This window comes from Dicentrarchus labrax, unplaced genomic scaffold (genome assembly GCF_905237075.1).
Source record: "Dicentrarchus labrax unplaced genomic scaffold, dlabrax2021, whole genome shotgun sequence".
In the NCBI taxonomy this organism is placed as follows: Eukaryota; Metazoa; Chordata; class Actinopteri; family Moronidae; genus Dicentrarchus; species Dicentrarchus labrax.
Window position 1 is genome coordinate 22,080,529 of NW_026136712.1, and position 23,291 is coordinate 22,103,819.

The window sequence follows — 23,291 nt, forward strand, 5'->3', positions numbered from 1 at the left end:
GAACGAGCTCTGGCAAAAGACTCAGATATAGTTGAACATAAGCAATAAATAATGTTTAAATTTACATTTATTATGTCATTAAATTACGTTAAGTCTGCGCCAAGCGTGAAATAAAACGAACTGAATATGTAGAATCACGACTGTTTACTGCCCCCCGGTGGTCAGAAAGGGGAACTACAGCACAGTATTCGTTAAGCTAGCGTCAATAAGGACACAACAGCGTGTAACGACTTCCGGTCAGTACCTTCAAAATAATGTGCTCAAACTGAATAAACGAACTAAGAAATTATCGTGAAATCATCAAAATCGTTGTTATTGATGATTGTTAATTATACAGATGTGTGCACTGGTTATTAATATTATTTAGAAGTATCAGTAAAATGATTGTAACTGTATTAACAATCTATTCTTTATCAAACTAGTATTTTGCTCTTTTTGCTCAGTTTTTCTTTGGAACTGGAAAAGTATTTTAGCAGTTTTGTACCTGTATTTAATTTCACCTAATGTCAACTAAATAAATGTAGTGTAATATAAATCACAATTTGTTGTGCATTACTCACAATAATTTAAAAAATATACATTTTCTTATACTACTACAACTACTACTAATAATAATAATAATAATAATAATAATAATAATAATAATTATGTTTAGATTAATGCTTTTTGTGCTCACTTACAAATTCCCAAACAATTAACTTGATCGTCGTTTTGATCACTGTATTTTGAAAGTACTTACCGGAAGTGTGGTATGTTCCCATGTTTGAATTGACGCTGTTTTTACTATTTTATTGTGTTGCAGTTCTCCACTGTGGCCACAGGAGGGCAGTGAACACTCGTGATAATGACTCTGCTTCCCTTCTGTGTTAATATTACAGATATTTTAAACACTAGAGCTAAACTTTATACTATTATAACACTAATATCCATCTCTAAAGAATATTAATAACGATTTTTTTAATAGTTTTGTGTTGTATTCTGAAAGTATTCGCCGGAAGAGTGGTAGGTTGTCTTGTGTGCATTGACGCTAGCTTTTAAATGAGTAGTTGTAGTTGCGCACAGTGACCACTGGAGGGCAGCAAACACTACAGACTAACACATTTTAATAAATTCTATCGTACGTTTATGAATACCTTTAACAGACAGACGATATAATAATTAATTAATATAAAGTTTTACCTTTTAAATATACACTTAAAAACGCATGTTTAATACAGTAAAATAATACTTAGGCCTACTGAGCTCACTTTTTTTGCTACATTTTAAATAATTAGCATTAAAAGTTAGAAGTTAACACATGATGGCAGACTTCCGGTGAATAATTTCAAAATAAAATGTTCAAACGACATTGGCTTACGGGCACAGTGACGTTGAAGTTTTTTTTTTCTGCTTTGCTTTATTGAACAAAAAGAAAAAAAGTAAATAAAAAAGGTTAAAATAAAAACGAGAAATAAGACTAATAGCTTAATATTAGTATATATAATAACAATCAGAAACGTTATCTAGCATTAATGGTAGCATACCACCAGGTTAACCAAGTTAAAGTCACATTTAACAGAAGCACTTAAAACCATATATTCTCATGTTTCTTGTTTCCACTCGTCTTTTTCTGTATTTGTTACTTTTTGCTGTAAGAGATTTAATGTAAAGCTCATTAAATTTACTGAAGTTGTTCATCCAGTGTGTAAAATGGTTAAAAAGCCTCATTAAGACCATTCAATTATTTTCTAATTGAATGGCATATATAAAGAATTTACTGTTGAATTAAAACAAGACTAAAACTAAAGGGTGTTTCAGCAGTGTGTCAGTTCAGTGTCTCACTTTCTGGTCAGTTCATCAAAAAAAGGACCAAACAATAATTTGGATTAACATTTATTCATGAAAAGGTCGTGTAGAGACCGTAGAGTTCATTAATGACAAGTGTCCATCCAGACATGCGGGCGATACAGGAGGAAAATACAGCACACAGCTAAACCACAGTCTTTAAAAAATAAAATCAGTGCACAGATAATCTTACAAAGATTGCATAATATAAAGAAAGGTTATAAAATATCCCAGAAATAGTGCAATTTTACCACCACCAGGAAAATAAAACAAAACCTGCTCCACCTTCGACGCCAATCGCTCCACTTTCCACAGAGCCAGAGAATAGTTTGGTTTTCTTTGTGTGAACTGGATATGATGCTTTTTGTTCAGGACACGGGGGGGGGAACAAAGACGATGTTACTTGGGTGGCTACATGATACTGAAACTGACGGTTAAATGCCACAGAACACATGAATGTTACGATAAAATTCAAAGAATGTTTGCTTTTGGGAACAAATACCCGACATTGCACCTTGGGAAAACAAATATAAAATGTGTGTACGACATCCCAAGAACCATCCATCCTCGCCACACGTCAAACAGAGCCAGGCTTTTATTTTGTCCCCTGTGAGAGGGAACGAGGCTACATGTGTGCAAAAACATAAACGTTAATAGCTTTTAAATAAAGTTTTCACATTTAAAAGGATAGTGCATGGACTGAACCTAAGGCATCGCTCTCTTCCTCAAGTTTAGCATATTTGAATCTTTAGTTTAGGAAATGTGGTCTCATGTTTGGAAAGTCAGCTGGCTTCACTCCTCTTCCCCCTCACACACACACATATTTCTATTAATGACTGAGAGTTATAAACCAGCTCTTACTCAACTTAATTTAATGACGACAGAGTAAATAAAGTCTGCAGCAGATCAGCTCCTCCCACCACAAAGCATCTGTGCCAGGAATCTGAGAGTTAGACACACGATGGAGCTCAGACATCTTATTCATTAAGTATCTAGAATTCATATCAAAAACCTTCGGTTAGCTTTAAAACTCATCTTCTGCTCAGCGGCTGTTCTATGACTCAAACTTCCATAAAACATGAGGAGATATTCTGTTACACCCGTCTGTGATTCAATCCAGTACAATCCCCCTGCAGCGGACACTTCCTCTGAACATTATCTCGTTGAGTTTCCAGGACAGTTTGTGTTGCTGCCGTCAGCTGTTCCTGTTATTTTGTCCACCCCCTTGAACCGAGCCGCAGCCGAAAGCCTCAAACTGTAAAGGATCGAGTGAGTTGAGCGGCTCAGTTGTAGACAAATATCCCCCTCCAGGTCCGTTCAGGACGGTTAACACAATAAAACTCTGGTGAACTGTCCCTTTAAATTCCACTGACTCACTCTGCCCTGAATGACGAGAAAAAATTACAATTTATCGGTTTGCTGATCGGGATTGAACCAACACCGCACCCGCTGGTACAAATACGAGATTATGAGGCTACACACAGTATTTACAACACAGTAAACACACACACACACACACACACACACAAGATAGGGTTAACAAAACAGCTGTGTGAGTAAAAGTGGCACCAAAGTGAAACACGGTCACTGCGGACCCCCCCCCCACCGGAGGCCACAACGTACATTCAATATCTGTTATCAAAAATCCACCGGGCTCAGATTCCTCAAACACCGCCTGGATCTGAACGCCATCGGGCCCCGGCTAACGTCTGACGAGGGCAGTGTGCTACATGTACTGGTGTGCATATTCTACACTACATTCCCAAAGCTATGGGTTCTAGTTCAAAGCTAAACCTACAGAGAGGAAGGCCACAGGGCAAAAAGAACAAAACGACCTCATCCCAACATCCGTCGGCTCCTCGAGAGCGTGCATGCTGAAACACTCCTGGAGAACGTGGCGTTTAAATGCAGGTCTGGACGTTAAGATGTGCATGCTGGTGTCAAATAAAGAGGAGAGACTGGTTTGTAAAGTAGGGGGCTGTAAAGGTCTAAAGACTCTGTGGAGAACTGTCTCTCCAGCGTTGTTGGCTCCTCCCACTTCCCCACGTCACTTCTAGAACTATTATGCAAACTATTTCTGCACATGCAACCGACACAAAAACAAACAGTAGGTCTCAGTTTCGCTGTGTGAGGAGGTGTGTGTGGTTCAGAGATGTGCTTTGGTACGATCGTGGATGGATCTCAGTTCTGGTTGTGCTTAAAAAACTGTTTCACAAACACAAGAGACGAAAAACATCAGAAGAGACGAGCAAACACGTTTACTGGAACGCCTCCCTGGAAGGAGAGCGGATGGATTACAAAGCATAAATATTATATATTATTTATATAGATATTGGTTTTCCTTTCAATGACTCCCTGTGAAGATAAAAAAACACCGGTAGAAAGAGGAGTAGGTGTTGCAGCGGCGTGTCGAGAAAGACCGCCGCCCGGTCAGTGCCATTCAGAAAACACGGAGCACCAGTGGACGAGGGTTACACACACGCACGCCTCAGACCCAGAGAGAGGGGCCGTGAACAGCCCTGAGCCTGAACACACACACAGTCAGTCCTAGTGTATGTGAGCCCCCCCCACCCAGGACTGTCCCGTTCATTTAAGGGGCGGTGTACGCGGGTTTTTGCGTGGAGCGGGCGAGTGCTGGCGTGAGCCCTCAAGGCGTCGAAGCCTGGCAGGTTGGGATCGGTCGGTCCTGGTCGGTCACCGGCCGGCTCCCTCTCAGCTGGAGCTCAGAGCTGGTGCACGATGCTGTCTGTGTGGTTGACGGACACCGGGCCGTCCTGGCGCAGGCGCTGCCACTGGAAGGTCGTGCTGAGGGAGCCGACATCGTCCTGCTCGTTCTCCTGCTCCTTGGCAAACTCCATGAACACCTGCAGGACAAACACACAGAGGAGGAGGAGGAGGAGACGGGGGGAAGAGTTACAATCATACAAAGCAAAGAAAGGCGGCAAATCACTCTGTTCAAACCAGACTCCATTCACAAAAACAGTCATTTTACAGGCAGAACCAGGAGTTGCTGGTCTACTGCTGCCTCAGTTACTTGAGTTGTTTGTTTGATTGTAAGACTGAATTCAGATCCAAACTCCTGTGTCCTGCAAGGTAAAATCCCAGTTTTTTGTCAATGGAGTCTGGTGGCGTTGGACAGAGCGAGGCTGTGACTCTCTTTCTGGCACAAACAAGCACTTTGGACGTACACTGGTACGTCAGTGCCCAGAAGGATTACAGCTTCTCGCTCAAGACTGGATCAATCTCAAAATACTGTTGTTGGAAAAACAGGCTCCAGGTTGAATAATGTCAAAGTTTCACAAGTTAACACATTAATTTCATTGTTTCAGCAGTAATTTGAACAGCAGTTTAAATAGAGTCTGGCATCTTTAACCACCTACCTGCTCTAAGGTCGACTGGGAGAAGTTGTACTCCTCAAAGTTGAAGGTTTGCTTGGCTGAAGATAAACAGAGATTAAGAAGAGAAATTGCATTGAATGAGTCAGCAGGTAAGTCCCAGATGGTTGCTGTGTGTGTGTGTGTGTGTGTGTGTGTGTGTGTGTGTGTGTGTGTGTGTGTGTGTGTGTGTGTGTGAGACAGTGACTCACCACTCTCTAACTTAGAGAAAGACTTGGACAGTGATTTGACATCCTCCATGGGGATCTTGTAAACCATCAGAGTAGCAAAGCTGCAGAGAAAGCAGCAGCCAACAGAATGAGGCATGTTCATGTAGGAGTGTGTTACACTGTTGCACTAAATTATGAACAAGGCATTACACATTTCTTAAAAAGGGTACATTTCACTTTTCCAAAGAAGAAATACGAATATATTTTTAAATGTAGAATTTAAATGTAGTTTAGTGTGTTAGCATGCATAAGAAACTCAATGTTCCTTCTCTTTTTGTTTCCCTGTTTGGTTTCTACACAGCTGCTCCTGGGCAACGTGACACAACAGACAGACAGACTGGGTCTCACCTCTCCTGCCGGGCAGCGTGAGGGAAGATTCGAAGGATCTCTTTGTGCAACAGCGCCACCTGCTGTAGCCCCGTCAGCTCCTCTCTGAGTTTTACCTCCAAACTGTAGCCTCGACCGTATTTCCCCTTTAAATGCTGGATGGAGCCGATACATCTGATAGAGCCAAACAGACAGAGCATGAAGATATCTGTTCTTTCAGATACCGTCCATACACAGTTGTGAGTACTAACCTCAGCTGGCCCGACACCATGATAGCTACACGGTCACACACGGCCTCCGCCTCCTCCATGTAGTGCGTGGTGATGATGGCTCCCCGCTGATGGTTCTGGAAAGCAGCACGAATGGCCCTCCTACGTAAAATGAGATACCGAGGTCACAGACTGATGTTAAATGTGACAGAGAGACGAAGTGAGAGGCAGAACGTCCTCGTGAAGACGAGACTCCTCCACAGTTAAGTGTCTTCCAGCCTGAACCTACTCTCTGTGACCAAGGTTAACACCTATCAAAGGAAAACTGCATCACAATTCATGACAGAATTAATATCTTTTGAGAAGGAATGAATTAAATAAACTGTAAAGTCTTAATTAAATTACAATGAAGCTGTGGTGCGATATATTTTAATTTTGTCTAATTTGGAGAACATTAAGGTTTGTTTTCTACAAAGAACTTTCACATTTTGACCTTTTTCTTGTGTTTAAACTGCTGTTTCGGAAAGATTGAAATCTTCTAATTTAATTGAATTAAGTCTAACCTTTCCTTTGACAATAAACTGAACAGCTGAACACGTTAAACACACAGTAGAATCGAGGAAAGTTGAGGAATATTCTTGTCATGAGTAAAATCTCACCACATGCGCTGTTTAGACTTGGGGTCCATTCCTGATGACGGCTCATCCAGTAACACGATCTGAGGATTCCCAATCATACTCAAGGCAAAGCACAACTGTAGACAAACACGACAACAAAGGGATCAAACAACAACAAAACTGATACAATGAATACATGACACATGAAAATTCAATGTTTACTCATAATGAATAAAAAAGACTCATCCAGGTTGTAAGATGCTTAAAAAATAAACTGGAATTAAAAATAAACTGGAATTAAAAATAAACTGGAATTAAATTACATTTGTAAATGTTTTGCTGTTCCTGTAAACTGGTCCCTAAACCGTAAACATTTTAACAATTTGAAGTCCGTTGGATTCTTTATAATACTATAATATCTTCCTGCACAGCTGAGTGAGTTGAGCCTTTGTTTAGTTAAAAATGGTGAACTGACCTTCCTCTTGAGTCCTGCTGACAGGTTCTTGGCTTGTTTGTTCAAGTGCTCCTTGAGCTCCAGAGCGTTCACCACACTGACAACAACAAAAACAACAACAAGTCACAAAAGCTCTGTCAGCTACTTTTACCTCTTCTACTTGACTTATTATTATCACAATAAAACTAAAGTAAATAAAAGCTTGAATAAAAACCCTTCTTGTATCTCCTCCACCATTAAGTTCCATTCAATTTACAGATAAACTATTTACAATCTACATTACATGAGTGATAGAAATGTGTAACATAAACAGAACACAAGGGTTAGTGCATAGCTTTACATGGCTGTTGGTTGATCAGTGCCTTTAACAGCTCAGTCTGATGGTGAAAGTGAGAGTGACGTGAGACTTACCGTTTGATGATACCTGGTACATCCTGTCCTCTCAGGCCCTTGATGGCGGCATAGATGTCCAGGTGCTCCTGCAGAGTGATCCTGGGCCACAGAGGGTTCACCTGTGGACAGTAGCCCACATGTTCCAACGGGTTGTCCACCTGACGAAACTCTGTACTATAGTCCCCCATCAGCACCTGGACAAATGCAAACAAACGGTCAGTTGATGTACTGACAATATTATGTTATGCATCCTTCATCCATCATCCATCTCTCATTTCAGTCTGTCTCTCAATTTTACTTTACTGGAGAAAAAGGGATTTTCTTTTTCAGATCTCTTTTCAAATCAAGGACATTATATGTAAAGGTCACAATACTGGTAACAGGAAGAGGAGGGGTTGTCATGCATTACAGAATAACAATCAAGCCTTCCTAAGTCCCGCCCCTTTTTGCTCAATAGCAGTTGAGCAAGCCTCGGTCAGAAGTGCTTGCTCCCCTGTTACATTACAAGTCAATTACATTTTCTATAATTTCAGCGAAATTACTTCAATTTTTTTCTAATAATTAAATATCAGGTTGAAATAGAATCAGTTAGATCAGGAAGTGATATTCCACAGCAGAGACAAGGAAGGTAGCATCTGCACTGTACCTGGCCTGCAGTGGGGTCTGTGTCACCTGACAACATATGCATGATGGTGCTCTTTCCTGCTCCGTTGGGACCCAACAGTCCAAGAACTTCACCTGAAGAAACAGCATTTATTATTAATTTTTTTTAAGTTCCCTCGTGGATCGCCACAGTCCAAACAATCTAATGAGCACTGATCCACTTGACAAAAACAAACCTTTGCGAACGCAGAAAGAGATGTTTTTTGTGGCCACTTTCCTCGTCTTGTTCAGAGAAAAACCTTCTCTTCTGCCCTTGTGCTGCTTTCTCAGGTTACTCACAACCACCACCGGTTTCTAAACGCACAAGACACAGAGAAATAAATTTAACTGCTCAGCAAATACCTTATGATGGCTAGTGGGCGAAAAAATACTACGAATAAAAATAAATCCTGCAAATTCAGGTTCTCTAGCTTCCCTTTATGTAACCTGTACTGTACCAAAGATAGATATCCACTCACCTCCTCACAGGACTGGCAGGTAAGAGCCTCCTTCACTCTGGCTTTCTCCATCTGAACATCCTCATCCTCGTTCAGACCTTCTTCTGGGTTCCTCTCCACTTTGGGCTGTGACTTGGATGAGATCCTGTGAAGGTTAAAATAAAAACATAAAGCTGGTTAAACATTTGTAAATTAATTAGTGAAGCTATTGTAACAAATGAAATGGCAAATTATCTTCCATCATTGTAATATGAACTCGTATTTCACACGGACAGCTTCTCAGTCTGAATTGATATTATATTAGTTTAAGTAATAAGCCTCTGTGCTAAATAAAAATAGAACACACCAAGGCTCTGTGTAATCTGAGTTGTGACCTGAAATCTAATCATCACCTGCAGAACTGATCGTTTTTCATCGTCCTCCCTCCGTAATGGAGCTCCAGCCAACGAAGCAGGAACAGTAGCAGGATGCACTGGAGATAGGGCTGAGCACAGAAACACACACATACAGTATTACGGCGGGACACACACTGTCTCTTTTGTCTGAACATAGCAATGTCTGGGTAAATAAAAATAGATACATACAGCTACAACCGCAATGAGCAGATTTTTCCACAAGAAGTTCTCTTCATACTGAGAGGGGAGGAAGGTCGCCTGTAAACGGAGAAAACGTGTAAGTTAGTTGTTCCATTTCTAAGAAGGAACCCATAAAACATTAATGTAACAGAAAACAACAATTTGCTATGTAAAGATCAGATTCATGGAATGACGTCATGCTCCGTCTCCCTGTGTTGCTATCCCAGTCTATCTGTGCCTTGTTTACTTCTGGCCACACATACATGTGAATCCCTCTGTGTGCAACTGAGCAGAGTGACTGAAACTGCTGTTTTTATCATCTATGTCAGTGACTTAAAGATTTATTTCAACCAAACTAAAGTTGGTGATTGTTGGAACAGTGGAAAGACAAACAAAATATATGAGTTTCACTTTGTTTCCATCCAGTTTGCAGCGTGTGTTACTATTATCCTCGAGGTAAACTGGGTTGGTCTATGGAGGCTGTCCAGTTGTTTTGGTTTGAGACGCCATGCTAGTGGCAGTGAATTTCATATGTAAAACCTTCAATGCAAGTTCAAAGACAAAAAGGCAGACAGTCCACTGAAAGAACTGGTTGCTACGGTTGAAATCCTACCTTGGTGATGCAGTTGAGGCAGCCCATGAGTGGGTACAGAGGGTTGAAGAAACACAAGGCGTTGTGCAGGTTTCTGGTCAGTCCGGGGTTTTCTGACAACTGAACCAGCGAGGCTGACACAACACACACCTGAGGCATAGGTCGCTCAGTTAGTGTGCAAAATCCTTTCATGTGAATCTAATAATGACCGTCATTCAAAAGCAGAATTTCATAATAAAATTGTTTTGGTGTCAAAGTTAGAAAATGAAGATGAATCTCTTTTAGGATCACCAAATGTACAGTGATACTTACATTTAAAAAGGTGGCTAACACCAGTATTTTCAATGTATATACACAAGGAATGCCCCTTACCATCATGGAGATGACAGAGAAGAAATCCCTGTTGCTCTGGACTCGGGCAAAGCCAAAAGAAAACACGTAAGTGAAGAGGATCATGGCTGGACCAAAGCCAACGGTACACAGGACCTAGGAGAGGGAAGAAGGGAAATCATAAAACGTGTCTCAATGGTAATATTACCATCAATATTAATTGCATCATGTTTAATATATTATATATTTCATTTTAGAACGTTTTTGAGACATTAATTGAGCATTTTGTCCCATATGTGTTATCTGAAAGTTAAATCTAGATTATGTGAAATAGGTGCAACAGAGGGGCAGGCATTTTGCACAAAAGTAGGTATTTTTTGTCCAAGGGGTGTGTGGAAGAGGAGTGGTACATGTCTGTGTGAGCCACCAGGTATAAACAGCAGTACGGACCACAGCGGTGAGGTTGCTGGAGGTGAGCAGGTTTCCAGTGTGAAAGGAGAAGAGGATGATGGTCATGCAGGACAGGATGAGGTAGTAGAAGGGAATGTCCACAGCTGCCTGACCGCACCAGTAGGCTGATGGAACCAGACCAGAGATACGCAGAGTAGAGCGACACTTGATCTGAAGGAGGAAAGACAGGAGAAGATACAAGTCAACACATATGAAAATATGAGACTATATCTGACATCTACTGCATTATTTCATTGACTTATAATCAGGATAGTGAATCTTTGGGAAAGCCAACAGTAACGGGAGACTGTAATGGAAGAATACAAAGAAAATAAAATCTAATCAATTGCTATGAGCTCTAGAGGAGGCGACACTATTGGAGCGACAGAACCTTCGGTGACTTGGGAACCCTGATGTGCCAGATGTATCTACCACACAAACCATGTAACAGTGACATACCCGGTTTGACTCTTCAGGACCTTTCACATATGTGGTCCCCTCCTTTTCATGTTTCCTGCTGCTCACTACTTCTCAAAACTGTCCAATAAAGGCAAAGTGCCACAAAAACAATCTTTTAAAATGAGAGGAGGAACAGGGGAGGAGTGGTTTATGAGTGCACAATATATTTACCCATGTAGGTCCCTCTGCAGTAAAATCAATCCTCTCTCTCTTTTGTACAAAGCTAGGTTACAATTCAAAATTAAGAAATCAGAATATGTCCAAATGTGTGTGTCCATGCTGTGAGTGCAATATTTCTACTCTTTGTGAAATCATCATCATGTATAACTGGTTACCTCTCGATCTCGAGTGTGGTCCATGGCAAAATACGCAGGCATTCCAGCTGCCAGCATTCCCAGTATGATGGCCTCTATGTACACCAGAGCATAGGATGTAGCATCTGGGATTTGCTGAGGGATGTCACAATGGATACAGTTAATATCTTTAAATGGCACAAGTAAACAAAATAGATAAGATCTGTGCGGTCTCACTTCGTCAAATACTCACGTAATCAAACGGTTTGGTCCAGGTTCGGATCTGTCCAGTACCATTAAGACCTCTAAGAAGAGCATTGCTTAGTACATTGACAGCCATAGGCAAAGAGTGAACTGTGGTGCTGTTGAATGCAATGCTGTATCTGAAACCCTGTTAAGAGAAAGAAAAGGCAGTGTTAAAGAGCCACATTTCCACCAAGCAGTCCAGTTCAGTTCAGTTTGTGACTCATTAATAATTATTTGTGCTTTTCCACAATAGAACCACTCTATTCCATCCCGGGTTTGAAGGGTACTATAATGAAAGTGTTTGGTGGAAATGCGGCTTAAATATAAGGCTCAGCAGCCATGAAAAAAGGGCCCTTCATCTGGAACATTACTGTTACAAATGCTGCAGCAGAGGTGAGGCCACATCTGATGCTTTATCTCCAGTTTCATTAAATATCATGTATCAAAAAATGTATTCAATCTGTGTCTAAAATGACCTTGCTGGATCCTGTTACGTTGATGGCAGCGCTGTGGGGAGCTGCGGCCATGTAGTCGCTGTGTTTCATCATTTCCACTTTGATGTTCTGAGACTCCAGGTTGTGGACGAAGTCAGAAATATCAGAGCCTGTTGGCACAAGAACAAAAAAACAAAGCACTGCTAACTCACATGTAAGAAAACTGCACTGTAGGGAGCTCATAATGGAGAATGCAGAGAGAGTAAAGGAATATTCAGAGGACAATCATCGAGGAGATCAGTTAGAATGGCACCCATGGGAAACTTTCTTATCGATTAGGATTTACTGTGTAATTTAACAGTTGCACTGCAGTCAGTATCCCATCACAATATTTACAGCACGCAGCACTTTCTTAAAGAAAGGAGAGATCAATCATTGAGAGGACATATAACAAAACATGAAAGCAGACTTTCCTTCAAAATTAAATCTAATACAAGGTCTAGGTTTCAGTTGTACAGCAAATATTCTGGTGCAAAATATCAGCCTCAGGTCACAAAACAAAATCTTATCCTTTGGACAAACCTCCAGCGGACCCACCTGAGGAGTTTTGAATCAGGAGGCTGGTAGTGTATCTCCGGGGCGCCTGGTTCCTTTTGAGGAGGTAAATGGGCAGAAACTGACGGTCTGGGGAGTGAATCTGGATGTTTCCTGTGGCCAGAGATAGGACAAGCACTGCAGCAACAAACACCAGGAACAGGGCCAAACTGCAAGAGAAGGGAGGTAGTGAGAAAAGACAGGATGAATAAAAGGGACAATGTCTCAGAAACACACAAGTTCAGATTCTTTATAATCCTGCAGTTGAATATAGACCTTTTGATCTATCTACCTATATCCGACGGATATATCAACTGACCGATATTATGGGTCTGTACTGGTCTACTGCTATTACATCAACATTGGTCTTTATGTTATCAGATATGTGCCGATAGGAAAACTGTTTTTCCAGTTTATAATGCAGAAAATATAGAATGATGATATCCAGGAGAGTCCTGCATGTTGAATCAACATGTTTCTAGAATAGCTCAGAACGAACAAACCAAACACTAGCTCTAGATCGGGCCTTTTGCCTTTTTACAGCCACCATTGTTTATCCCACATGCTTGGAAGGCAAGCGGTATTCAGTTGGTTGCAATCTGCAACTCACCACTGGGTGCCATTAAATCGTACACAATGGTCCTTTAAGAAGTTCATGTTAGCAAATTAAATATTAACACACATAAGTTTGAGTATATTAAAATGTACATCTTACGCAACAATCGCTCTTTCAAGTGCCGGTGTATGTGAAAACAAATTCTACATACTAATAAAAACAATTAGCAAAAATAGCTATTTTATCATGTGATATTTCACAGCAAGTTAAAGGTTTCAGGGTCTGCATTTTGTTTTCACATCAGTTTTGTCTCTGAACACTCACGTGTAAACAAAGGCCTTCCTCTCTCTGCGCATGTTGAGCATGTGCAGCCAGGCCACGGTGCTGAACTGCTGCCGCCACAGAGCGTGACCCGACACCACATCTGACTTGCTGTCCGAGAATGTCAGCAGCCGCTGGTCTGTATCGTCCAGAGAGACGTTGTCACTGTCATCCTCTTTCTGCTCCCGATTAAACACACTGTAGTCTGAAGACATTAAACAAACAAAGTAATACTCATTTGTACAAATGTAGTCATTTTATTGATTTAGGAAGTAGTTTTATATTGTTGTTAATGTAATGACACTCCTCATTGCTTTGGTAACACACTCACCAGCTTGGTCCACTTCAGCCTCTGCCTCCAAACGAAGAAAAACATCCTCCAGTGTAGTCATGGAAACCCCATAATTGATAATTCCCAGATTGGGTTGACCGTCGAGCTCAGAGAACAAGCCTATGAAAGACAAATTAATCAGTGCTTGCTGCTGGTCTACTGCTGTTACAGTCAAAGCTGAGTAATTATTTTAGCATCTGTCTGTGTGGGGTGTCGATGGTGAGAAGGCTGGCAGTCAAAGGGAAACTAAGTAAATGGTCTTGAACACTTCTGCACTAGCTGTAAATGTGGGATTTTACCAACTAGCACCAATGTTGTCATAAACCATTTATACATATACAACATTTAAAATTTGTCCCAGATCAGGTTTTATGGTAAATAAATAACAGACTATTTATATTACTTAATTATTAGGTAGTGATCTGACCTGGGAATGTGTCCATGCTCTCAAAAGGCAGAGTGAATGTTAACTCTGCCTCATGTTGTCGGGACAACTTTGCCTTGGGAACATGCTGCTTGACCACTAATGTGATCTTTTCAGCTTCACATCTCTCGTTGATAGACATTCTGCGATGGAGGAAAAACACATAAACATCAAACTATTGGCTAAAGACCGATATGCGGTTAAGACACAGGTTATTAGGATGTAGGTAAAATACAACATTGAACATTTATTAAAATCATTAAAGTATATTTTTTACATGCCATCAATGTTTTTGCCCTTTTCAGGATTTGTACATAGTTTTATACATTTATCAGCTCATTCATAAAATGGTTCATACTTGGTTTTAAGTGACTTGTTATCGTGTAGTAAGTTCCAGTACTTGAAAGCTGCAGTAGTAAACTAAATGATCTACTTGCCTGAGATGATATCCAACACCACACTTGATCTTGAGATACAGAGAAGAGCCAACACATTTCAGCTGTCCTTGAGAGATTACAGCTTTACGGTCTGGAGAATAAAAACCATCAGTGTTTAACAATAACAAGCAGCTGGCTACAAACAATATGCAATTATGAGTGCTGAAACATCAGTTTTTCCTCAAATTTAAACATGAATAATGTCAACTGTCGGAGTAAAGAAGCAGCTCTTTTATGAATACAAAACTGGAGAAAGTTGGCACAAAGTGGCTTATGCTAGGAGCAGAACTTGGATGAATCCCTGAATGTCTTGTGGACTGTGTGTCATAAATTAACATAATGGCATGGGAGCAATGCACAAAATAAAATAAAAAAAACATCTAAAATCTTCTTAATTTCTGCTTTTAAACTATATAAAATTAGCAAGAGTAAAATGTAAATTTGACCCTTTTATTTTCCAAGTTGGGATGACATCTCCCTAATGCGTTTGGTGCCTGTGGGTCAGTGCATGTTATGCAACAGAGAGTTCATACCAGCAAGAATGTCAGCCTCGTCCATGTAGTGTGTGCTGAGGACAGTGACTCTGCCAGCTCTGCGGCTCTTCAGCAGCGACCAGACCTGGTGTCTGGAGCAGGGGTCCATGCCTGCTGTGGGCTCGTCCAAGAGCAGGATCTGACAGGTACAAACGTGATGCAAACTGTTTAGAATGGGCCCAAGCTGATGTTATCCTGCTAGGGCTGGTGACACAGTTACTGATAACTCCAGGCATTTCCAAGACTTTTTATTGTGAGACCAGGATAGAAGACACATTTAAAGTAAAAGCACTTTTCCTAACAAGCTCCAGGTACCTTAGGATCTCCAAGAATGGCAATGCCAACAGAGAGTTTCCTCTTTTGGCCTCCACTCAGATTCTTGGCCTGAGCAGTCATGATCTTCTCCAAGTCCAGATCCTTCAGCACTTTGGTAACCTAGTAGGAAGAAGTAAAATCACAGCAAGGAACAACAGCCTGACCCATGTCACTTTCTTAAAGAAACTGTCCCTGCAGTCAATCTCGCAGTACATTTCTGAGTAAGACGTACGTATTACTATGTACTGTCATGCGAGAAAAGGTGGGGAGGGGGCTGGGGATTGTAAAGAGCATGGCTGACTTTTGTTTACACTTGCAAACAATTAGACAGAGGCAGTGTATAGATCATCACATTACCTCAGCATCGATGTCCCCCGGTGGGATCCCTTTAATGGCAGCAAATATCCTCAGGTGCTCTTCCACAGTGAGCACGTCAAAGATGATGTTGAACTGGGGGCAAATTCCCACCAGCTGCTTCATTTCTGACGCATCTGCAATCTCTGCTACAGGGGAGCCGTAGATAGTAGCCGAGCCGTTAGTGGGCGGGCAGATGCCACACAGGATGTTCATGAGAGTTGACTTGCCTGCCCCGCTGTGTCCCAGCAGAGCCGTGATCTGGCCCTCATAGATGTCAAACGTCAAACCTGGGGAGGAGATGTAAAGAAAGAGGAGGACAGAATCATGACAATCAATCAGAAAATCCACATTAATAGACACACAGTAGGAGTAACACTTATATTGTTTAATATTAATAATTTCAAGTGTTCAGGACTCACCTCTCAGAGCCTCCACCACATTGTCCTTCTCTCTGTACACTTTCTGGATGTTATTGATGCTGCCAGAGAAGAAGTAAATGAGCAATGATGAAAAAAATCAAACATAAAGGAGAGAAGTGTAAACACAGAAGCAGTGTCAGTGTTACAGGCTTGTCCCATAGGTTCTCCTCAGCCAGGACAAACAAAACAGTGAGTGTGGTTGGGCACCGAACCAAGAACAGAGCCAGGCTGCACTGAGCCTGACATTGATTTATGCTCATCTCTGAATGGATATTTGAATGAACACTCAGGAATTTGCATCCAACTGACATTCATGTACAAGTTCAGACTTTTACCGGATGGCTTCTTTCCCTCTGAACTCCGGTGAAACAGGCTCAACAGACTCGTCCACGCCAGGTGTGCCTTTCACCTCTGTGTCATATACTGAGCTCACTTCAACATAGCGCTTCCTGCGTTTGGACCAATAGGACGGCTTCAGGAAGTATACCAGGGACCTCCTCATTCCAAACTCACCTGCATTTCAGGCAAAATGTAATTAGTATTACACATAATAATACTCAAACATTAAAAAGTTAAGACTAAACCTAAGTTATCCCAGGAAACTTGGCTGTAATGGTGGTGGTTTTTATATTGAGGCCTACTGTGTGTGTGTACTTACCAGGCAGTACCTGGTCCAGGTAGATAGCCAACAAAAGGTAGAGGATACAGTCCACAACCAGCATGAGCAGGGGCACGTAAAGAGGATGGGGGCCGTTGGTGAGGGAGGAAAACACAGCACCATCTCCCTGGGCCTCCAGGTAAACCACCTACAATACACACACGTACGCAGATGGTCACACGAGATAACCAGTCAAGCATGGTGTGCGGATGTGGGTGAGTGTGTGTGTACAGTTTATTACCTGTGCAATCCCAATCGAGAAGGCGCTGGGAGAGAGAAGGCAGAGAAGCCAGACCAGTGGCTGTGGGAAGTCCTTCATCAGCACAGTGAACAGTGACAGGCAACCAAACACCACCGTCAGCATGGAGCCCACTGTGCTGGCAAACTTGGGCTTCTTAAATAACGGAGTCAGCATGAAGGAGAAAAAGATCTGTGAAATGAAAGAGAGAGAGAGAAGAGAGGAAGAAGGCAGAGAGTGATAGGAGGAGTGAAAAGAATCAGTACTATGAGAGCACTGACAGATAAAACTAAATAGTGTTGTAATTAAAACCTCCTGCCCTGTTACTTTGTGAGAGTTAATTACTGCTGTTTCCATGGCAATCACTAGTAACTTAATGTAGAGGGATTTTGTCTACGTTGCCTTACAGTTGTTGGGTGCTAGTGTCCCCCGTCCCGCTTTAGGGCAGGCTGCAAATCACAAGGTCACAGTCTGCGCCTCAACTCAAGCAATAAATTAACTCTTCATCTCGTCTCCACTCCAGCTCAACTGACTGCACAGAACAGCTGGACTGATAAGGATGGGCAAAAACACCATAGTTCCACTTTGTTACAGAAACCAAGGTTAAGATAAATCTCACAGACAGATGGTCTCTTTAGAATGGGTTGTATGCAACTATGAGTGTGTTTCAAAAGGATTTAGGATAGCTTAGGTAGGCATAGTTTCTTACTTTTTACGAATACACATCTTGATCTTTGCACATATTTAGCTGGGTAAATTATGACCACATTTGGGACACTAGTAGATCTTGTGGGTGAAGGTTTGTGTTAAATATCCCACCCAGGAGGTAACCTTCAGAACTGAGCTGGCATCTACACAGTGACTCCACTTGTACTGCTGACCTCTACTCTCCTCAATCACGCTTCAATAAATTCAGCTGTGTAAGTCATCAAGGTCTCCTGACAACCTCTTCAATTTCGAGTGAACAATCTATTACAATATTTCCTTTACACCAATGTCACCTGGATATTAAACAGGTATTACAAATGATGTTTCATAGCAAACAAAGCAACATGCTGTGGTCTTCTACCGCTTCCTACATTTAAAATTTCCTTAAAAACACACTGTCAACAGGACTATTTCTTCACTAGAGAGTAGTTTTGATGAAAACTGTTCACACTGAGGTCTGTGGATTACCCGGAATAAAAGGTACATTGTTCCTGGAAAGACAGTCATGTCATCTCAGTGACTTACCTCTATTGTATTTGGCTGGAGGCAGAAATCTTCGAAATGATTATCTCAAATGAAACCAAAACTACTTGTATGGTTAGACTCGGGGTAAATGAGACGCTACTAATGTCATTTGGGTCAGCTGACTATTTAAACAAGCAACACATCCGTACAAGTTTACTTTCCATCTATCACAGCTCTACTCACTGAGGATATGCCATAGAGGAAGATGAGCAAGAAGATGACAAAGAAGTCACTGTTAGGGAACAGAGCTGTGTAGGTAGCGATAACGGACATCAGGATGGACATGGTGGTCACCAGAGCAGCATACAGGAGGCCCCATGACAACCTGTTGTACAACATAAAAACTTAAAACCATATACACAATCACATGTTCTTACGCAGGTTTCTTTCACATTATTTTCATCCAAACAAAACCTAAACAAGAGTCTGAAACTACAGCGACTGAAGCCCTTTTCTCCCTCACCAAAAAGCAGTGTCGTAGAGCCCCATCATGGTCATGGTGTCTTTGAGGCGATGTTCCTTCTCAGCTGCCACGTTGACAATGAGGAAGGTGACGAAGGGCGTGAAGGCCAGGACCAGGTAGATGGAGATGAGAGCGTGGGGGAATTTCTGAACTTCCACAGAGCCCTGCTGACCCATCATTACTACCTTCAGGTCCATCTCACTCCACACTGAACGCTTTGTTTGCATCTGTACACGAAAGATGAACCGTTATAGATTAGTTTATCTTTTCTTTTCTTCTAAAAAATCATCATTAGATCTGGGGGTCCAAGGTAACATTTTTAAATTGCTTGTACACTTAATTTAGTTGGTTGAACAGATACAGATAATGGTGTACTCGCTCATCCCCAGTTTAATCAATTCATTCACAACTAATAAAATAACAGATGAATTGTTTTAGCATTATATTAAACCCTATTCATACTTAAACCATTCATGCCACATTTTGTGAAATGACACATTTATAAACACAAAACAAACCAACATACATAATATGTTTCAATAAACCAAAGATATGAACTTCACTGGGTTCACAGTGCTTGTGCTGATCTCTGGCCTGCCTCACCTGGATGATGGCTGCATCGATCATAGACTGGAGACGGATGAAGCCGGAGTACCAGTAATTAGCTGCTCTGCAGTTCACCGAGCTGGTAAAACAGTTGGCTAGAAAAGGATAAGCACAACACTTTATATTAGGTGATAATCTTGTTTGCATCTCTGTGCATTTCCAATCCTTTCAGTTTGAATGGAAGAGTGGCCAGACGCATGTGCAAGAATGAAGACTTTACCAAAAGATTCTGTGTAATCGCTGGGTAGTGGCAGCTGGTTGTATGGGAAGCGTAGTCTGTAAGACGTGGCAGAGCTGTCCAAGAACACAACACCGACATAGCTGGAGGGCTCATACAGGCTTGCGTTCTCCAGGTCTTCCTCACTAGCAAACATCTCCAGACGATCCTGTAGGTCTGTAAACACAAGAATAAAAGGGTTATAAACCAAGCATATTGGTTCCCCTTCATCTTTCACTTTCCAATTTGATACAGGAGTGATACAGTAGAATTGAATCTAACGGATTAAATGGTTCTCAAGCACTTACGCATCTCCTGGGCCACCTCTTCCATGATGTGATTAGTGATGTTGGTGATTGGCGTGTATCCCAGACCCTTGAGGAAGTGGTCGTCACGCTCCAGCTCGGCAGTGCTGATGCCTCCATAATAAACATGAGGATTGAGGGTGCTGATGAGTATCAGGAGACCCAACAGTAGCAGAGGTAGGATCAATTCCTGCAAAGACAGGCACAAAGGAACAGCTGATGAGAAAACCACACGGTTTGCCACAATTGATCCGTGGAGAAAAATTCTACTATAGATTAGTCCGACCACACACATGACTTCAAACTACAGCTCCTCCATTTATCTTCTACTACTTATCCTGGTAAGCACAACAGTCTGGAGCCCTGACACAGGACAAGGGTCCTGAAGCATTTCCAGACAGGATGGAACATGTAATGCCTTCAACATATTCTGTGTCTGTCTCGACATCTCCTCCCAGTTGGATCTGGTCACTACCCAAAGCTTATGACCATAGGGTGAAAACATGGATTGACAAGTAAATAGAGCACTTTGTCTTTAGGCTGTACACATACTTATTTCCTTTAAACAAGTATTTGTGTTCAGGGGTTTTAACAGCTAGATCAAACCTTATGACAAACGACCTCCTCAACTCATAAACAACACGCAACAGCCTGACCTTGACCACCAACACAGTGAATTGAAACAATAAATTGTGAGCCACTGGCACGTCACAAGCTAATTTAGGAGCTTTTCTGGCTTTAAAACTGCTTTACCAAGACATATTTTAGGGCTTGTGGTTGCAAACTCGATCAGGAGATTTGGTTCACCTGGGATCGGTTTCCACAACACAACTAAAATCTCATTTAGCAAACATTTAGCAAACACACCCAAACATCATAGATTTTCCTTACAAACCAACAAAGCTGGGTTCAGTTATCTAGTTTCCACAGAACACTGCATAAAAGGATTAATCGGAATCCTAGTAACTCAGGATAAATTGTTCTCTCGAGCTTAAGCAGCCAGTAACAAACAGTTGGCATCTCTGGTATGAAGTAAACAAGCAGGATTGTTCACACTGCAGCTTTACAAAAGGACTTTACTAACTGCTGTTAAGGAAGCTGCAGGAAGTCCCTCCTGTGCTAAAAAGTTGATACAGAGAGACATTAAAAATGCATCGGTGCAACTTAAAGCCAAATGAAAAATGCATGACCGAACAATGAAGAAACTAAAAGCGGAAAGAGGCACGAGGCATCTTGTTTATTTAATTCCAAAATCAAAACGTATATTGTGTATAGATTGACAAAAAGACCACCTTATAAAAGGCGTATTAACTGCAGCTGATGTTACCTTGAAATAAACCCAGAGCTCTCTCAGAGATCCAGACAGAATATGGACCCTGACAGCGTGCTAGCCTTGAGAAAGGGTATGTGGAAAGCAAGGACTCTCACTGGCAAACAACGAACTCTTCAACAAACACACTTATTCAGTTGTCAGAGGTAAAATACTTTAACTGTCAGGCGTAAAACAGACACAGCAGATTTTAAATAAATTCTTATATAAATTGTATGTTATTGTCTCTATGTATGTAACGTAAGTTATCAACTTGGCTTCATGAGAAGTTGCAGCAACTGTCAAACACAGACTACACTAGAGGAAATAACCATTAAAACCAGGCTCAACCCTGAACACATTCGTATCAGTCCTGTGAAAACTAAGCACCTGAAGACTCTGTTGCTTGGTCCTCCATTTGATGAGCAGATTCTTGTAGAGTAGACTTCTTGTTTGGTGCCAGACTCCAGCATCTCTTCTATACGTGGGCTGCATACTTCCAGCATGCCTCATCTGGATGACGTATGGACGAGAAGTCGTCTCCCTAATGCTGGCCTCAGCTGCAAGTTCAAAATAACAAACAAACAAGCCAGAGGAAATAAATACTTCTATCCTGGACATTGATTATCATGCATCTCCTTTTTTCAGTACAGAAGTATCAACATATCCCGATGCCTTACTCCAACAGCAATAACTAATGTGACGCCCCAAAACAGACCTCTTTATGTCCCACTTAATATAACATAAATAAGGGACGTTCTTGTCAATCTGCCTCAGTATTTAAAAACAGAACTGCAGACTCTGTTTAAAAGTGGTCCGTTTTTATGATGCAAGCTTTACTGGAAAAAAACAACAACGATGAAACCAGGAACCATTTTAATTAATCAAGAAAATAATCAGCAGGTTAATCGATGATAAAAATCATCAGTTGCAGGCCTATATGACGCTGTAGAAGTGTAAGTTCATGGAATAAGCTACACACTCAAATGCTTTCACCATTTTCCTGCAGCACTGTAGTCATGGATCACAGATGGGAGAGTCAGTGATCTTTGTACTGTACACACCAAAATAAACAGACATCCAGCACATTTTCTTAAAGCACTGATCTACTGTGTGTATATTTTCTGTGCAATACATTTACCTCATTTCTTTGCAAGACACAGCTTTGAATCAGGGCTGCACAATGTGGTAAAAAGACAGACAGATATATTTTTACATCACAAAAACAAAGAAAAACCATTAAAATCATGATGCGAACATTTTGGGTGTCTGCACCAAACAAACCAGGGTATCTCTGCAGCTGCACAGTACTTCACTATAAAGCTGCTGGTTACATTTAACCTTCATCCAAACATCACAGCTCTTGTGACTTCGATTACATTTGGATTAAGTGTGCAGCCCTACTTTAAAAACTACTTCAACTCCTCTTATCGAGGGAGCTGCAGCTTTCCTCCCGTCTCTCCAGTGACTCGACCACTGTTTCAGTCACAGCAGCTCAGGCTGGTGTGCCCTCACTGACCGCAGTTAATAACTAACATTACCACCACGTCCATTAAATGGCTTTTAACCAGCCTACCGCAAATGAAACCTAACGCACCTCTCCAATCAGCCTCCAGCGAGGTACCACCGACAGCTAGCGGACGTTAGCCGATCCACTAACCCGCCCTGTGCTGGATTGTTGACACTTCAGCAACGTTAAGCCATGAAATTGCTCCTTTTAACCGGAGGACGCAGTGCCTTCGCCTCTCTGCTCAGGATATCTGAAGAAGAGGAGCTAATAGAGGAAGGTGAGTCTCTCCGGAGCTAACGCGTTGTGTGGAAACAAGCTAGCGAGCTAACAGCAACACACCGACAGTCCTTCGGGGAAACAAACATTCAACATACTCACGTATAAAATACATTAAGACATTTCTTTTCTTTTCTCCCCCAACGTGTGATTTTTAAACAGCCTTACGTTACAGATGTTGGTTCATGTCAAGTAAAAGACGAGCGCCTTGTTTCTGACGTCGCTGCTTCCTCCTGTCAGAGCGCCACCAACCAATCAGATCGGATCAATGTTAATGACGAC

General features: G+C 41.5%; 1 protein-coding gene across 4 annotated transcripts; it reads right to left on the reverse strand.

Annotated features, from left to right (window-relative positions):
* Window positions 1-1,856: 1,856 nt before the first annotated feature.
* On the reverse strand, window positions 1,857-23,276 carry abca5 (ATP-binding cassette, sub-family A (ABC1), member 5). Of its 4 annotated transcripts, none has more exons than XM_051416939.1 (38): window positions 23,178-23,276; window positions 21,614-21,783; window positions 19,918-20,104; window positions 19,613-19,786; window positions 19,390-19,487; window positions 18,787-19,013; window positions 18,507-18,648; window positions 17,094-17,282; window positions 16,853-17,000; window positions 16,530-16,707; window positions 16,195-16,253; window positions 15,776-16,062; window positions 15,419-15,538; window positions 15,104-15,242; window positions 14,571-14,661; window positions 14,137-14,276; window positions 13,710-13,829; window positions 13,382-13,583; window positions 12,505-12,671; window positions 11,950-12,077; window positions 11,481-11,618; window positions 11,270-11,383; window positions 10,476-10,646; window positions 10,068-10,181; window positions 9,717-9,845; window positions 9,113-9,181; window positions 8,921-9,012; window positions 8,550-8,673; window positions 8,268-8,385; window positions 8,075-8,166; window positions 7,447-7,622; window positions 7,057-7,132; window positions 6,624-6,718; window positions 6,007-6,126; window positions 5,777-5,929; window positions 5,411-5,490; window positions 5,205-5,260; window positions 1,857-4,688 (listed from the first exon to the last, which is right to left on the reverse strand). In XM_051416939.1, the coding sequence occupies exons 2-38, from the start codon at window positions 21,734-21,736 to the stop codon at window positions 4,548-4,550; spliced, it is 4,977 nt and encodes a 1,658-aa protein (XP_051272899.1). In that variant the 5' UTR covers window positions 21,737-21,783; window positions 23,178-23,276; the 3' UTR covers window positions 1,857-4,547. The 4 variants fall into 4 exon arrangements, with proteins under 4 accessions (XP_051272899.1, XP_051272898.1, XP_051272902.1 ...); XM_051416938.1 differs by having other exon boundaries at window positions 23,112-23,233; XM_051416942.1 differs by lacking the exon at window positions 23,178-23,276 and adding an exon at window positions 22,821-23,088.
* Between the last annotated feature and the right edge of the window lie 15 nt (window positions 23,277-23,291).

What these genes read in the sequence shown, in the direction of transcription:
- abca5 (XM_051416938.1), bottom strand. An exon ending in ACGTAACAGGATCCAGCAAG is followed by an intron (nt 11,619 to 11,949) that starts GTCATTTTAGAC and finishes TTCTCTTAACAG; the next exon opens with GGTTTCAGATACAGCATTGC. An exon ending in CAGCAGGACTCAAGAGGAAG is followed by an intron (nt 6,719 to 7,056) that starts GTCAGTTCACCA and finishes GTTTGTCTACAG; the next exon opens with TTGTGCTTTGCCTTGAGTAT.